Here is a 17572-nt window from a genome sequence, read left to right as displayed (position 1 = left end):
ACTATATGCTTTCCTGAAAGCCAATAAATTAATCTACTAGTTACATAATTACTTTTCTTATAGAACGAACGACTTGCCAATACCTATCTTGATCCGAACGGAAGCAGACCAAAAATTTACAATTTTCCATATAGATTATTCACCTTCAAATGGAGATCCTGTTGCTCCATTTGTCCCATAGTGTATCAGGGCAGGGCCTTAATTATTATTAAAAATTCAAGTCGTGAAATTGCCAACCATCAGGAATCACATTATAATAAAAAAGCAAGTAAGATTCTTGATTTTTTATATTTCATTATCTTTATAACTTACCTACCACTTCCAAAACGAAGCAGATTTTCATAAAATCACAGTTTCCATCAAGAAATTTTAAATAATATCCTCTTAAATCTAGACATTTGTTTACAATACATGTCGTTTTTACTTAAATGAATTTTATACATAAGTAACATCACATGATGTAAATAATAAAAAAAACATATCATAGAGTCAGCCTTTTTTCGTGCCACTTCTGGGCATAGGCCTCTTCCAAGACATGCTCAAGCAAAGATGCTGGGTATGTTCTTAATGCAACTTAATATTTTCTAAAATATGTAGTTTAAAGCTACGCGAAACCATTACTGTAACTGCATCTCCGATAGCAATCTTGTCCAAGTAGGAATATTTTTCTCAGCCACAAAATCCCGCAACACCCTTTCCATCTCTGGAGACACTCGTTGTGGATGCCAAGCCAACAGTGGTTTTACAACTTTGGCCAGGTCATGCCTACTGATGCTAATCAAGCTGGTATACACTGCCTCCTCCATCTGGCTTGAAGCTAAAACAAAAATATTATATAGATTAATATTTATTTACTTACATAGAATTTACACATAAATACAAGCTGCCCTTTTTGATTTCCTGGAACTCTAGGGTATTATTAAGACAACTTCAAAGAATCGAATGGCATTTTTTTTTAATTCAGCAATTTATTTGGACTTATTTTTTCATACAAAATAAATCGCCATAGTTTTAAAACCATGTTAAAACACATTTATGTAAAAAAAATATCAATATCACATTATTTTTACTTAAATAATAATGAATGATTTACATAACTTATCAATGAAAATTGTGACTAGATAACTGGGTGACAATTTTGGAAAAAACTATTAAGATTGATGATATCTTCGAAAATTTGCGTTTAGGAACACATATACATATTATGTACATACATATTATACCCCTAAAATTTCCAGAAATCAAAAGGAGCACCTGGTATAAAAAGTATACTCACGATTGTGTTTTAACATATCCAGAAGATAGTTTATAACTACTTCACAATTAGATCTCATATTTTCATCTCGATAAGGCTTGAGCAATGGTCCCAATATAGATGCACAAAATATCTTCGCCCGTTCAGAGACCTTATCACTCTTCAAAATTGTCATGAGTATGCCAGTTATCATGTTCCTCTGGCACCATCTTGGGCCATTTCGTTTTGCAATTAATAAGACAGCCAACCGAAGTAGCTTTTTTTCCAGTGGTATACCTGAAACAAGCAAATATTACTATTGAATAACATTAATAAGTCTACTACACAGGCTATTTGTAAATCAGATGTGTGAACACCTAATCTTGTTATGAAATATGTTAAAAATAATAGACATCAGTTATAAAAATATATTTAACTCAAGATTGAAGTTCCCTACAATAAAAAAATTAGAAAACCAACATACCTCGTGTTTCATTGATGGCATTTTTGTACATCTCTAGAATCTTTGGTTCATTCCAATCTGTGATTTTGTATGAATATTTTCTATTGAGTATGGTCTTTATCTCTTGCACTCTGTTGGATTGATCTTGGCATTTGTAGTAATGCAATAAATATACCATAGTAGTCACCATTGGACTTTTAGCTGAAAACAAAAGAAAACCAATGAGGGTATTGTTTGAAAATCTGCCGATGTAAGAGCGCCTTTAAAACATAATTTACGTTTAGCTTTGAGGTACTTTAAACATTACGACACCACAACAGCTGTTGGCGTTGAAGTTCGTTATGCGAACCACTCCTCAAGCGACTATCAAAACTTACGCTCGTATTCAAAAACATTACTAAGAAGTCTTCCAGTGCGCGTGGACGCACAAGGTGACACACGAACCAATCACAGAGCTTCTATTCAACGCTGTGCGTTCGATTTGCTGCTTCACTTAAGCAAGCATCGTTTATGAATACGGACGTTAATGTAAAACCAAAGCATTGAAATACAACTGACGAAAGTAATCAGAATCCATAAATAATAATAATGTAAAACATTTAACTCACCAATGCCCATATGAGCCAGTGGTAAAATAAGCATCCAAACCTCCAGACATTGCTTAATTAGAGGAACGGCCTTGTACTGCATGCAGTACAAAGCATCTATCATAAACAGCCTCAATCGGCTCTTCAGTTTAAAATAGCGGCAGAGAAGCGCAAAGAAATGCGAAATACTCTCAATCTGATCAAAATGAGGAGTAGCATTGAGGTTAAACAACTTATACTCTATGACCCACAGTATCCGTTCAACCACGTCACTCCAACTGCCTCGCAGTTGTGATATTACATATAAAAGTATCTGTTCTGCTTTTGTCATAGATGGTCCTGGAGGAGAGTAGATCTTTTTAAATAGCTCCATTTTCCGCTCTGGATCTTCTAGGTATACCATAAAGCCTGCCAGAAATTGTTTGCGGTCCCAATTCTTAATAATAGTGACTAGATTATTCATTGCATTCTTGGTATCTTTTTGAGGCAACTCACAAATCAAAGCGATTTCTTCTTTTATTTTTGTGGATATAGCAGGGTCTGAAAAAGAAATAATTTTTAAATGAAAGAGAAATAGGTGTACCAGCTGCATGATACATTTTTATTTTAAAGTAAAATAAAACTATACCTGGAAGTATCTTTCTATTCTTCTTGAAAGGTTGTTTCCCAGTCTGTTCCAATATTTTACAAAATATGCTATCTTTTGGATATAATTTTACTTTATCTTCGTGAACTTGTTTTGTAGGGATCTCTTTATCGTCTGTGAACATATCTATATCTTCATAATTCAATAACCTCTGGGTTGATGAACTTTTATTGGGCGTTGAACAATCAACATCATGCATGCCATTTATGTTTGGTGATAGAGGTCCGGTATTAGTAACATTGGCATCGTTTTCAGAGTCCGATAAGATATTAGAAATAAGACTTGCATCATGCTCATGTGATTTAGACTGTGTAAGGGTTGAACTTCGTAATGTTCTCTTACAATGTATGTCTGGATTATCATCGGAAAGCCGTATTGGTCGTTTTCTTGACTCTTGTTGGTCCGCATTTGCTTCGCATTTCACATCTCTTTCCTCATTTCGGTGGTTACTTTGAACCTGATTTTTTTTGTCTAATACTGCTTTGTTATTAGGGCTTATCTTTGTTTTTTCAAAACTTTCATTTTGACTGTTTGCAAGCAGTTTCTCAGGAGACGACAGTAGAGAGACATTCTTAATAATATCGCATTTAACGACTGCAATCACTAGTTCTTTTTTGCATTTGTCATATACATTACTCAGCACCTTTTCCTTTTGGTCTGTATTTTTTTGGGTAAGAGATATTGAATTTACCTCCTTAGCCACTGCTTCATTTGAACACAAAGTATTTGTTTTATTTGTACTATTATGTGTGTCTTTATTGCTGTTTGAACTTTCGGTTGAAATACCAGCCTCATTTGTGACCTTACTATTGCATTGGCTTTTATTTTTTTTAGTCTGTTTAATTAAATTTAATTCGGACATGACTTTGATTGCATTTTCGTAAACATCTTTATCGTTTAAGGACGCGGCATTATCACTGGGAGCAATGTGTTTCGAAGGAGGTGAAATTTGTAATGGTTTGTGGCGCATTTTTTTGATTGGTGGGGTTGCAGATCTTATTTTACTTTTAGGCAACAACTTTTGTCTCATTTTTTCTAGTTTAGTCAATTTACGGTGTTTTAATGTATTTTTACCATGGCGCTCTTGGGTAGTATTTTGTTTTTCAAGCAATCTATCCTCAAATAAATCTTCTTCTCTTTCAGACAAATTACTACATTCAATCATTGAAGATAATGGTATAGAGTCTTCATCTATTTCTACAGGTTTACTTTTTTCCTTTGCATTACTTGCCGACGTAATAATTGAAACCTTATTGTCAGTGAAGAGATTACACTTGACTTCATCTACTTTTGTTAGTTTGCCTTGCTCCAATGTATTCTTGGCATTTTCTCCTGCACATATTCGATTTTCAACCTTACTACCCTTCAATAAATTTTTCTTTCCCTTAGGAATATCATTTGAAATTTTGTCAGTATCAGATTTAGTTTCAACATTATTACCTAGTGAAGATAATGGCACTTCATCATCATCTATCGAGGGACTACTGAAAATCTGATAACCTTTGTTTTCTGGCAACAGCTTCTGTGTAGGTTTATCTATCGTAGTTAACTCGCCATGCTTCAATTTACTTCTAGTGTAGGGCTCTTTGGTACTATATTTTTTCTCAAACGAACTCTCTTCAAATAACCATTCATGTCGTTTGGGTATCGATGTAGAGATATCGTCATTAAACAATTCTGTTTCTGATGATAACAGCGGAGAGTCTGGGTCTAATACTCCAGGCATCCATAAATGAATGGATGTAGACTCAATATTCTCATTCTTAGAACAGTCCAAACTTTCCGTTTGATCTGGCTCATTTATAATAATTACCGGTGGTGTGTTTTTCACTATACTTGTACTGATCTTATTTGATGTGGAATCTGCGACATTGCCAGTAGAGCCAATATTAGGGCGTTTACCATGCCTTTGATCTCTTCCATATGTTTTTCTCACCAAAGTGAGCTGTTCTGGTGTTTGATAACTGTTAATGTCACTTTTCTTAGGTTTCTTTTTTACTTTTGAAACTGTCGCCACATCAGAACCTGAAGCTGTAACATTTTCCGCGCATGATTTTAGTCCCATATCGTCAGTTCGTCGTGTTATGATAATACTATTTGTTTCATCTTCTTTCCAACATCCACTTTTTGGCATATTACCTTGCATACTATCTAAATACTGTTGATTCAATGCATTAAACTTTGCTTCAAAGTATTTGTAAATTTTTTCAGCATCTTTGCAAGAGAAAGTGCTTGTTTCTAGACTGGGTTGTGAAGTAATATTACTGTTACATGGTTTTGATGGCGAGTTAGGAATGGGGGTAATTAACTTATGATGTAATCGCATTCTTTCCAATATCATTTCAATTTCCCAATCCCCAGAACTATTAGCAGCAATATTTTTACTATTATTTAATTCTAGACATTCCCTTTCACTAATTGATTCCATGGAAATACGCTGCGAAGTGTCATGCTGATTATCACCAGGCATCGTGATTGAATTAGTAGTCGCACCTTGGACTTCAATATCCTTATCCTCATCAGGGCTTTCGTCAATGATGGGAGATATTAATTGTCCAACCGCAGTTGTATTATCACAAAACATATCGAAAGTCTCTGTATCCGATAAAATGTCAGTACCAATATCCGTTTCTGGCAATTTAATAATATCTGATTTCTCAAATTCGGGAGGACTTAGTGCCATATCTTTGTTACCATTCGTAGTTTCAGGACTGAGAGTGATTCGTATATTTTCATATTCGAACAAAATAGGACTTGTAGCCACGTGAGCATAATTCGATTCAAATAGGATGGGACTTGTCGAAGTATTGACAAGTTGTTTTTTCCGATTGTCTGCAATATCTGGATTGAAAGGGCTGTGGATGAGGAAGTAATCGGGACTATTGAAACATTTGTCCGAAGACGCGAGTGACGACCCCCGGCCCGTATCTGTATTGGTTAGTTCAGTACTGTTGTCCCAATCGTGATCATTATCTTTTTTGGATGAAATAATTCCTGTAATAAATGTATCGCAAAATTAATTAAAACCACTAACATTATAAAAAGTAATGTCCCATGCAATGCAAAATTTCAATTACCTTCAGTAACATTCTTTTCAACGTTTTCTGCAGGCAGTGTAAACTGAAAAAAGAAAGAATATATTAAGTTCAACATAACATAGTTTTATGAATTAAATACATATTATTTGAATAATCATCATCATCATCATCATCATCATTTCAGCCACAGGACGTCCACTGCTGAACATAGGCCTCCCCCAATGACTTCCACATCGCACGGTTGGTAGCGGCCTGCATCCAGCGCCTTATTTGAATAATAATTAAACATAATATCATATGCTTCTTTAAAAAACAATTTTTCCATGTGGTGCAAGTTCCAGACTAAAAGTAATATTACCTTGAAGGACTGTGGCAACGAAAGCAAATTATTTTCATCTGTTTCACCATCACTCTTATCACTGTCGATAATTTCTGTTTGGGTCTGATATTTCATTAGAACATGTTTTCGACGGGAACTCAGCTTTCCTGCAGAGTAGGTATTTAAAAAAATTGTAATTAACAAAATAAATAAAACAAATTGTTATAATTGATTGTATCAAGTATATCAATACTTACTTTTGCCCAACGCAACACCACTGGCCATACAAATGTCCTTTAAGAGTATCTCCTTTGCAGTTTGAAGGTTTGCTATTTGCTTCTCGCAATCCCTAAGGCTGGTTTTAATAAGCTGATTTTCAATTTTGCTTGATTCCATGGCGGTTTCATTTTCTTTAAACAAAATCTTCAAAAGAGAATAATATAAGATAAATAATATAAGAGAAATAAATAAATGTGGGAGTAAGTAAATAAGTAGGCTTGAAAGTGCTCTAGCTCAGCTAAAAGTAGTATACAGAAATTTGAATAAACAATAAGTGATACATGTAACTAGTATGAGTTGTGTTATTGTGTTTTAAGACATCACAAAATTTTTAATTTAAGATAATCTAAGAATTAGAATAATAATGACAAGGGCTAAGTACTGTGGGATGTTTTGTTAAATATTCCCTACTAGCTTTACGCCCGCGGCTTCACCCGCGTGGAATTTTGTCTGTGTCAGAAAAACTATTTCGCGCGCGTCCCTGTTTCAAAAACCGGGATAAAAACTATCATATGTCCTTTCCTGAGACTCAAAGTATCTCAATGCCAAATTTCATCAACATTGGTTCAGTGGTTTAGGCGTGAAAGCGACACAGACAGACAGAGTTACATTCGCATTTATAATATTTCCCATACTGAAACTGTCAATGTGCCAGTTATACCAGGAGTAATTCTCGGATAAAAGTTTGGTCGAATCTGGTCTAAGTAGTATTATAATTCATATACTAGTTAGTTTACCTGCATTTGATTACAATGAGACTGCATGCCTTCATAAAGGTTTTGAGTATGTTCATACTTTTCCAGCAATTCCTTATTAACATTGTTTAATCTATTTACTTCCTGAAAGTGAAAAAGATAAGATGAAACATTTTACACATACATGAACGAGGGACAAATGTTGGAATTGTGCTACATTGGTTAACATGTTGAAAATCCCAATTTAAAGTTGCCTGAATTCTGCAGAATAATAAGGCACAGCTTGTTGATACATATCTGTATAGAAAATATTTTGTTAAAAGATACATTTTTCAGTTTAAGGTTATTAGATGGTTGAAAGCGTTCAGCCCTTAAACAGAAATATCAATGCTAAACCGTGATATGATAAAGGCCAATATTATTATGATAATCCTTTTAAACAAAACCATACTTACTTTTTCATAATAACCTGCTTTATCTGCAGCATCTTTCAATTCAATACGTATTTGCTTTATTTCTTCTTGAAATGCAGCAATATCCAACTCAAGCTGTTCACAGTCTTGTCTCTTGTCATAATAAGTATCGATTAGAGTGCTAAAAATACAATATTTTTTTTTTAGAAATTACTGTTTTGAAAAAAATAAATAAAATAAAATAAATAAGTAATTAAAAACAACAAATATAAACTTACTCTGCACATATTATTCTCCTTTTTGTAACTTTCAGAGATTTCAGACATTTTTCACTTAAATCTGGTATAATAAATTTCCCTGGATTTTCAGGAGGTTTTGATATTTCAGTCCTCTAAAACATAACATATTTTCGTCAATAAGTCATATAACGGATGTAATTAAACTTAATTAATGGTATTTGAATCTAACAGAGAAGACTTTGTACACACAAACATGTAAAATACTCTCACAATGCATTAATATTACTAGAACCTTGCAACTGCATGTTTATTCGATATTTTGATTTCTACTAGATCAGTCACTGAATGTTATTTCACAAATAGATTTGTAATTATTCATAATACAAGATTACTTGGAAGGCATGAACTAATTCTTGTTAGTTAGTCACACAAACACACAGTAGGAGACTTGCAATACAGGAATAGTAAGTAAAAAATCACAAACATAACATTTAATTTCAGAGTAACTGCAATATGGCACCACTTATTCAGTGTATACCTAAATCAATCCTGTTTAACTTCCAGCCCATAATTGCCACAAATTGTGATTCAAAAAGGCATCAGTAAATATAGTTGCTTCACTGCTAATGGAAATACTCATGGTCTAATGTAATTTGCAAGTCTCATAAAAAACAGGTTTCATGAAATCTACTACAGCAAAAAATATTTGTGATAGAGGACTTCATCATCACGTTACAAATATTTTACCAAATACATTAAAAAACTTAAGGTTATTATAACATGAGCGCATCCAAGTGATTGGTTAATAATTATTATTAAGTCAAGTAAGACAATTCATAGCAATTGCGGTTAGTTTAATTTAATCAAATTCATTTTGTATCAAGAAAGGTGTTATGGTTTTATAAATTATTACAATAGTTAACCTCTCTTACCGCGGATTCATATGCTTCTGAATGAGTAGTGTTGAGAAATTCTGCAATATCAAAGCCTGAAAGTGCTTCATCGATAGACATGTTGCACAATAATCTTTTCTATATCTTGACTATTCAACAATGATTTGTTTGGAAATAAAAACAATTATTACCGGCGCGCGAACACATTTTTGACAACTAGTTTTTCAGCCGATTTTCGATTTCTGCACCATGTTTATGCCATGCTCTTTGGTCTATGCTTTGGCTGACAGACTGACAGCTATGTATTTATCTATGGTAGATAGTGTAGTTATAGATGACCCACGCTGAACTGTCCCACCAAACTCAATGACAGGGGGGCGCTACCATCGTTCAACTATATGGTTTCCAACATGGCAAAAATCTGAACCAGCGATCCGGTATTGACGGTGGCGCCCCACTGTCAATGTCATCGACAGGACAGTCCAGCCCCCCTAGACAAAACGCACTTTTTGATCGAATCGAAAATCGAATCCGTCAAAACTCCATACAAAAAAGGGACTTTTCGACCACTTTGCGACTGGTTTGCGATTATAATTCGCACTTTGTCTAGACCCATAGAGCCCCGATTACGGTAACTTTTAACGTCAACAATCCAGACACGCTTCTCGATTGTGCGATACGATTGGTCAAAACAGCTGACGTACGCTGTTGAACGACCAATCGTATCGCAGAATCGAGAAGCGTGTCTGGATTGTTGACGTTAAAAGTTACCGTAATCGGGGCTCAGTATTTTGGAACTATAATATTGATTGAGCTCCCAAGTTTGAGCTCAGTGGTCACTATTTGGCGATATTGCTGTTGCCCCAAGCCTTAATTTTTAATTTAAAAAAATGAATAGCTTCTTGTCAATGTCATTGTCATGTTTTGATTGGTTTTGATGATGTATAGATGACCCACGCTGAACTGTCCCACCAAACTCAATGACAGGGGGGCGCTACCATCGTTCAACTATATGGTTTCCAACATGGCAAAAATCTGAACCAGCGATCCGGTATTGACGGTGGCGCCCCACTGTCAATGTCATCGACAGGACAGTCCAGTATTTTGGAACTATACCGTTTGTTTTGCCTTTGTTGAATCTCATTTTGTGTTGTACTTTTGCTGTATTGTAGTTAATACATTAGTTACGGAGCGTGCTGGTGTACTTAATTAGTTGTAACTTTCAATTAAAAAGTCACATTCGTATGCTTGTGTTAAATTGAAATTGCTATCTCTTAGTAAATCTAAAAGTTAATTAAACACATTTTTACTACTTTAAATTTATTCAAACTTAAATTTTATCACGCGGTGCCAGGATACACTAAGGTTTGTACCTCAATTTTATAAAATACCTGTACTCTGAGTTGATTATGCCTCGTTAAAGAAAAGATAAATTGAATATTTTTATTTTTACAGATGGGCTTTAACAAAGTAAATAACGAATTAACTCAGACCAACTTGTATGATCGTGTAAAAAAATTATTAGTTTCATATGAATGGAGTGATTGCTGTTTCGCTGTGTCAGGGAAAAAAATTAAGGCCCATAAATTAATATTGTGCATTAGCAGTCCTGTTTTTGAAGCAATGTTTTATGGGCCTCTATCCAGTGACAAGGAAGTCGTAATTACAGATATTGAACCAGAAATATTTCAGCAGCTACTGAATTACATATACACAGACAAAGTTGAAATATCTTCTATTGAAGAAGCACTTGAATTACTGTATGCATCCAGAAAATATATTTTAGATCACTTGACTGATATGTGTATTGCTTACATACAAACTAATATTTGTGTGGATAATGTTATTCAAGTTCTTAATTATCCTGACTACGACAAGCAATTAACATCATGTGCACTGAAATTGTTCTGTGAGCATGCAAGATATCTATTCAGAGAAAACATAGATATGATTTCGTCCTCTTGTATGGAAATAATTTTAAAAAGTGACCAGATGAATATGAAAGAAGTGGAACTCATTAAAAATGTATTTAAATGGACTAAACATTACTGCCAACAAAATGAAATTCCTGAAACATTTGAAAATAGGCATGAAGTATTGTTTAAAAATGGGTTATTTGAGTTATTAAGATTCAACATACTATCTTTTGAAGAATTAGAAGAAATAACAAATAATGTAAATAACATTCTTCTCCCTAAAGACTTAAATTATATCAAGAAATCATTGTTGTTAGAATGTGAAAATAATGAAAGAAGAAGCCTACATAAACACAAATATTTGCCACGCAGCCCCCTGAAACTGCAATGGTATCTTTGTTACCGAAGTCCCTTGAGACCTGTGGCTCCTTTAAATATAGACTTAACCAATTACATCAAACATTCAAGGATAAAAGCGAATAAGTCTATATTTATCAATTCCCTTTGCATACCAGCCCGAACACCACCTAATTTAGCTTTTTATAATGATAATGTGCCAAAAACTTATACAGAGCTGTTATCAGTCTCCATTGTTTCAGTTTCTGATAACAAAATACTACAATCTAAAAAATTTACCAGCACAGTGAAATATGATTCCTCTGTTGAAATAGAGCTCAGTGAACCCTGTTTTATAAAAAAGAATATGTGGTACAATATCCAGTTTATGTGGCCACAAAACCAGTTTCAACCACATTCATATGTAGTAGAAGTTAGAGATCGAATCTCATATGGTTATAAGACTCTAACAATTGAGTTTGATGACTTGAGTAATGGAACACCTGTAGGAAGTTTTCTTGAAGGATTGAAGTTTTGTTTTTAGTTATTAATCCAATATTTATTCATGTAACCTTATTTGAAATTTATTTATTAAACTTACCTTAACTTTACTTATCAATTGTTTTTTTAAATTAATACATTCATTACACATGTAGTAGTAAGCGCTAGTATGCTTAGCAGCAGGGCCGCTAGTAAGCGGCCGCCCGCGACTTCGTACGCGTGGATCCCGTTTTACCCCCTTCATCTATCTTACGCGGTTTAGATTTTTTCATACAAATGTTTTTTCCCGCTAACTCCCGTTCCCGTAGAAATTTTGCAATATCCTGTAGTAACTAAGTTTTAAGTTTACTAAGGTACCTGCATGCCAAATTTCAAGCGTCTAACTTAAGCGGTTTAGATTTTTCATACAAAAGGATTTTCCCGCAAATTCCCATTCCCGTGGGAATTTCGGGAATTCCTTGTTGTAACTAAGCTTTAAGTTTACTAAGGTACCTACATACCAAATTTCAAGCGTCTAACTTAAGCGGCTTAGATTTTTATACAAAAGGATTTTCCTGCTAATTCCTGTTCCCGTGGGAATTCCTAAGTATACTATAACCTGCCCAGGATTATAAAGAATAATTGTACCAAGTTTTGTTAAAATTCGTCGAGTAGTTTTTGTTTCTATAAGGAACATACAGACAGACAGACAGACAAAATTTTTTCTGAATCTTGCATTTTTGGCATCAGTATCGATCACTAATCACCCCCTGATAGTTATTTTGAAAATATATTTCATGTACAGAATTGACCTCTCTACAGATTTATTATAAGTATAGATAAACTAGTTTCGGTACTACCGAAATACTTACGGGGCTACGAAGTACCTACATTATCTTCTATCCATAAATGATATAAATAGTTAATACAAGTTCAATAGCCTCTTTATAAAAGAAACGCAACTGGTTTTTTAGATTCAGTTTTCATTATTACCATACCAGTATGATAAGGTCAGCGCCGTCCATACGCGTGCAGTTCGTTTATTCACAAATCGCGCCTTTCATAAAAATGCGCCTATGATAAGAGAGAAAACTTGTGTAACTTTTTGAATGGAAAGTGGTAGGTAGGTACCTATTAAAGTTAAATAAGTACCCTAGGTAGGTAATTACTGCCACAATGTAGCATGTTTAAGTCAGGATTACTGCTTTACCCTGATAAATTTCCTAATCAAAAGAAAATGATTAAGAGGTGGAATTTCCTAATGACGTAGATTCCTTAAATACGTACTGGCAGGTGTAATAGGTGACACTCGTGAACCAGCGGATTGCGGAAAGCCTAATGTTCACGCACGATTAGCATATTATTTATCACCTACAAAATAAGTATGACGTGATAACTTATGACAAGTGCATGAAATTGTTTAGCTGTTGTGATTGTCGGTAAACAAGTGCCTATTCACTACTGCCTTGAAGGGGCGCAGGCGCAGGTCATAGGTACTTGTTCGTAAAAAAATCCGCAGGTAAGAAATTAAAGTAACAATAAATACCTGCCGTGATACTTAGCTAGCGCCTTGAGCACTAAGTTATGCCATGCGCATCGGGCAAGCAGATAACCAAGGTGACATCAGCAAATGTTGCTTACATTAGACCGTAGACGTTTTAAAATAAACGAAGCGCGTAATCTTTGAAAATTGATTTGATGTTATCGTAGTGACCAAACTCTGTTGTAGACTTGAAAAGGAGTCTGCGAAAAGATTAGCTATGAAAGTTTTTAATCGTGATAAAGCTCGAGTTACTTACTTGAGATAAACAATAAACTCCATCTAAAAACTAATTAGGTAACCTTACCAGATTTACCAAAGATAACCCCTAACTGAACCTGTGACTTCCGGATTGAAAATACCTAGGTAATCTAATCTACTTAATCATCTACTACTGAGATCACGAAAGCTAAAAAAAATACATGCCGACTTATATACAAACTCATTCGATAACAGGCCAACACTTCTTTCTTATGACTTTTTGTTCTTTTGTGGTTAATTCATTAGTTGTTTACCTGCACCTGCTCTAAGTCCTTCTACGTCATTTAATTTGACGATGTTTACACAAACGTGAGCGAAAGATAGAACGCAGTTATTCATTTTTGGACATCAGTGACATCACACAAAGGCATATTAAGTTGGTTTCTTGGTTTTCAATTCCGGTGGCCCCTTATCACGAATATTATGATAGGTTGTAGAATGCCTTTCTATCATTCAATTTAGATCTAACTACTTAACTGTCGTTAGAGATAAAGCAACTGACATTAGTAATTAGTAATCTAGTGCCTGATCTAAGCAGTGCAATGATTTTACCATTAGGTAGATAACTTTATCATAAATACCTACATCTACATATTTTCCACGATAAGAAACAGTCAAACAGTAAGTTAGAAGGACCTAATAACTCGGTCGTTTATTAAAGTTATATCAGACACGCCTACTTAACTAGGTACTCAAAATACATGTAATCGACGGTGAAGTGACAATACCTAAAAACAATATTTTTTTAAGAAATCGATTTTTAATACAATATGCTTAAAATTTAATTTCGCGTGGACTTTTTCCATTCGAAATTTTTCTCCTAACTGATATTAATTTCTTTTTAGATAGCAATAAAACTTTGTGGAAATAGCTGCTATTTATGCGCAAGTAATAATTTTACGTATTTATTTCTATCTTATGAAAACCAAAAAAAATGCACTTAGGAGGTATTGTCACTTCACTGTCGTAAAGTTGATCTACTACCTACAAGTACCTACATAGTTATTATCTACTATACCCGTGACACAGTAGGTAAGTATAGGTATGTTAGATTCCAATGTTAACTGAGTAAGTACATTAAAGACTTCAATATTAACTGCGAGCAGTTCGTACATAACAATAATTGTGTTGCTAATTTACCGGCTCCGAGCGAGGTGGTTTCAAGGTCTCTACCTAGATCAAGTTCAATGCGTCAGATGTTTAATAAAAACAAAAGGCGGTTACAGAACCTGTGTTTTTAGATACATAACTACTACGAGTATACCTACCTATATAACTTAAGGTTTTTGACACTAAAAAGTAAGTAGGTACACGAAAGTTTACTAAAACCTTTGTCACCTGTTTTCCGCTTTGCAATGGAGGGAAGTCGAACCTTAACTTCGATATGTTCTGATTAATTTCGTTGTGGGTTCAATGAAAGTTTTAACTTTCCTCCGGGACAAACTTGACCTTCACTGGTTGGGTTGTTATTGGCGGTTAAGCTGTACATAGATCCCGGCTCCTCCGGTACACGATATTAAGAAAATAAGTACTTGAAGCCATGGAATATTTAATTAAAGGTTAAGACAAATATGGAAAAGGCAATTTGAGTATCCCACATTATAAATAGGCCGTAGGTCGACATGGCGATATATTTTTTATTAAGAACTATCTAGCTTTGAATTTGTCTCGTATCAAGGGGAATGTACTAAGTTGTATCATGAGTAGAGTCCAAAGAAGCCCAATATTTAAATTTCAATAAATGTTTTAAAATGTAGATACTAGTAGCCTACATTTTTGTTATGTTAACTACCTCTACTCTGATCACTCGGAATTACTTAATTAGAAATTAATTGACGCTTTTTGTAGTTAAAATATTTATATTCATCAAAAAATTTAACAGTTACAGGTGTAGTAAGTAAATTAAACAAAATACAAACAGGGTTAATTGACACTTAACGCGGAGGACCCTCAAATTTTTTGGTTAGCTGAATAATCCTCTCAGCTTCCCGTATTCCACTCAATCGGGCTCCATGTACAGTAGCAAAATATCCAGGTACAGTAGCTTCACCCGCAAAGAGAATAATTGGAGGTTGTGGATCACAAGGCCCTGGGACAGGTGTGCCCAGCTCGCACTGATGGCTTACAGTTGAACAGCAACTCATATATGAGTAAGCCCCACAGAAATGTGGATCCGATGCCCAGCGCGAACGCAACATCATTTGTGGATAAGGCAGACAAGGATTGCCGGTAAATCTGCGTAGCAACTGTGTTAATCCTTCTGCAACATCATTATCGGCCATCGATTCCATTACGGCAGCCTCTTGACCCGAAATCCAAGCACAAAGCACATGTTTACTGCCTGGCATTTCATCTACAGAACATACGCCTCTAAGCCAGTCGCATCTACAATGAAGTTCTTCGGCTGACCAGGCCATTTTTAAACTTCCTTCATGGCATACCCAGAAGGGCTCAGCGTATTCAAGAAATACTTTATCGCTTAGACCAAACCCTAAGTTGCAAATAGCGTCTAACTTACAAACTGGCAGCGGTGGTGCAAACAGTTTGTCGGCTTGACATTTTAAACAGCCAAGAGACATCGTAACAATAGCATAATCGGCTGTTAATTCTTCACCATCACAACATTTTACGAGTACTCGGCCAGCTCCTGCCTGACCCCGACCCCATCGAATGACGTTTACCGGTTTATTGTATCTAATGCTATTATCTGGAAGCCCCCTGAGCAAAGGTGCCATCACACCCACATAACCGAGGGGTACTCTGACGTTTCCACCTGGAAGTTCTATATAGCTTCCATACTGATCTGCGCTAACGAGTGATAAATCATCGCCACATCTGTTTCTTAAGATATTAGTCAATCCGAACATTACTCTTGCTGCATCGTACCTCTGATCCTCAGGGAAGTTATAAAGTTCTTGTTGTATACGAAGACCCACAAAATTCAACAACGTACCATGTTGCCTTTCACCGCCAAGTCTAAATAAATTAGCAGCTTGCTGTTCTATTTGCCGAAACGTGTGGTATGCTGTTATTGTGACTGGCAGATCGACGGCTCTGCCTTCGCTGGTGCAGAACAAACCACGTGATGCATCTAACCGTGCTAGTGGTGTTTGCAACAGTCGGTCTTGAGATGCTAGTGTGTATACGGTATTGGGCAAGCAAGCACCGTATATCCATTCTGCACCCATCTCAATAACTGCATCGCCCAGCCAACATGAATGGATTCTACCTCCAGGTCTGCAAATAAAATAATACATACAATAAAAACAGATATTATTTAATCAATTAATATTAGATAAAGATCATCTTTGATTATTGACTTTAGTTTTAGACTAAACATAGTACGGAATAAGTTAAAAGAATTTCTACAGTCAGCTATTCTAGATGGAATGCAGATATACCTTTCTTTAGCTTCAAGGACAACAAAGTTCCTAACTCCACACTGTGTGAGGCGGTGAGCAGCTGATAGCCCAGCCATGCCAGCGCCCACGATGATCACTCGCGGCTCTTGGCAGCTGGGGCTGATGCTGCAAGAGTCCAGAATACATTGCTCTTGGCCTGCTGCACTGACAGCGCTAGAAAGTCTCTGACGGATTGTCATTGGTATACCACCCACTCTGTCAAGCTCTCTTGACCCCCCACATTTTAATATAACCCTAGGGCTTCCTTGCCATATTAATTTTAAACGCGATAATTTCATACTGAAATATTTAAATAATAATTAACTGTAAAGCCATTTAAAACATTGTTAAAATTACATGACACTCGGTTCAATTTTGATATTCCAAAAATCATGACAGTTTACTTTAGTCATAGATCACAAAAGAAGATTATTTTATAATTTTGTTTTTAGCACTAAATGGCAAATCTCTAATAAAACTCTTTACTTATCCCTATCATTAAAAATTATCTATTGTTCTATACAGGGTGTCACGTAGAGTGCCGGAAAATAATTTTCTTCTTGTTTTATTTGATTTTTATACAACGGTAAATAACATTACCGTGTTTGTGCCGAAATACTTGGGTTGGTATAATGACTCTTCTTCCCAGCACCTGCAGACATGGTAGTAGGTAGAGCAAACTATATTTGGGACGTCCTGAAAAGTGCCTTTGCTATAAAAAAATGAAGTTGACCCATGAAGGTAACATGTAGTGTAGCATGTAGGCTTCTTTGGGAATTTTGATCCGCCTTTGATACTTGATCTGTTTTTCAGCTTATTCCTTACTTCAAAG

General features: G+C 35.2%; 3 protein-coding genes across 3 annotated transcripts; 1 reads left to right on the top strand and 2 right to left on the bottom strand.

Annotated features, from left to right (window-relative positions):
• Positions 1-269: 269 nt before the first annotated feature.
• On the bottom strand, positions 270-9073 carry LOC135087799 (uncharacterized). The gene is made up of 12 exons (XM_063982592.1): positions 8846-9073; positions 7953-8065; positions 7717-7855; positions 7304-7405; positions 6545-6710; positions 6327-6454; positions 6008-6050; positions 2913-5924; positions 2306-2824; positions 1719-1898; positions 1277-1531; positions 270-817 (listed from the first exon to the last, which is right to left on the bottom strand). Exons 1-12 carry the CDS (start codon positions 8924-8926, stop codon positions 618-620), a joined length of 4938 nt encoding a protein of 1645 aa, XP_063838662.1. The 5' UTR covers positions 8927-9073; the 3' UTR covers positions 270-617.
• Positions 9074-9750: 677 nt separating this feature from the next.
• Positions 9751-11669, top strand: LOC135088291 (BTB/POZ domain-containing protein 1-like). The gene is made up of 2 exons (XM_063983159.1): positions 9751-10171; positions 10262-11669. The coding sequence occupies exon 2, from the start codon at positions 10262-10264 to the stop codon at positions 11600-11602; it is 1341 nt and encodes a 446-aa protein (XP_063839229.1). The 5' UTR covers positions 9751-10171; the 3' UTR covers positions 11603-11669.
• A 3515-nt stretch (positions 11670-15184) lies between these two features.
• Positions 15185-17148, bottom strand: LOC135088289 (spermine oxidase-like). The gene is made up of 2 exons (XM_063983158.1): positions 16741-17148; positions 15185-16576 (listed from the first exon to the last, which is right to left on the bottom strand). Exons 1-2 carry the CDS (start codon positions 17037-17039, stop codon positions 15274-15276), a joined length of 1602 nt encoding a protein of 533 aa, XP_063839228.1. The 5' UTR covers positions 17040-17148; the 3' UTR covers positions 15185-15273.
• Between the last annotated feature and the right edge of the window lie 424 nt (positions 17149-17572).

Source organism: Ostrinia nubilalis, chromosome 3 (genome assembly GCF_963855985.1).
Source record: "Ostrinia nubilalis chromosome 3, ilOstNubi1.1, whole genome shotgun sequence".
In the NCBI taxonomy this organism is placed as follows: domain Eukaryota; kingdom Metazoa; phylum Arthropoda; class Insecta; order Lepidoptera; family Crambidae; genus Ostrinia; species Ostrinia nubilalis.
Note: the sequence above shows the minus strand (reverse complement) of the source record. Positions and strands in the feature narration are given on the sequence as shown.

Bases quoted from the DNA above. Each gene is read 5' to 3' on its own strand.
- LOC135087799 (XM_063982592.1), bottom strand. From the start codon at position 8,926: ATGTCTATCGATGAAGCACTTTCAGGCTTTGATATTGCAGAATTTCTC. The intron at 6,455-6,544 runs GTAAGTATTGAT...CCTACTCTGCAG, and splicing joins TGGTGTTGCGTTGGGCAAAA to GAAAGCTGAGTTCCCGTCGA. The intron at 6,051-6,326 runs GTAATATTACTT...TTCTTTTTTCAG, and splicing joins CGTTGCCACAGTCCTTCAAG to TTTACACTGCCTGCAGAAAA.
- LOC135088291 (XM_063983159.1), top strand. From the start codon at position 10,262: ATGGGCTTTAACAAAGTAAATAACGAATTAACTCAGACCAACTTGTAT.
- LOC135088289 (XM_063983158.1), bottom strand. From the start codon at position 17,039: ATGAAATTATCGCGTTTAAAATTAATATGGCAAGGAAGCCCTAGGGTT. The intron at 16,577-16,740 runs GTATATCTGCAT...TTTTATTTGCAG, and splicing joins GTCCTTGAAGCTAAAGAAAG to ACCTGGAGGTAGAATCCATT.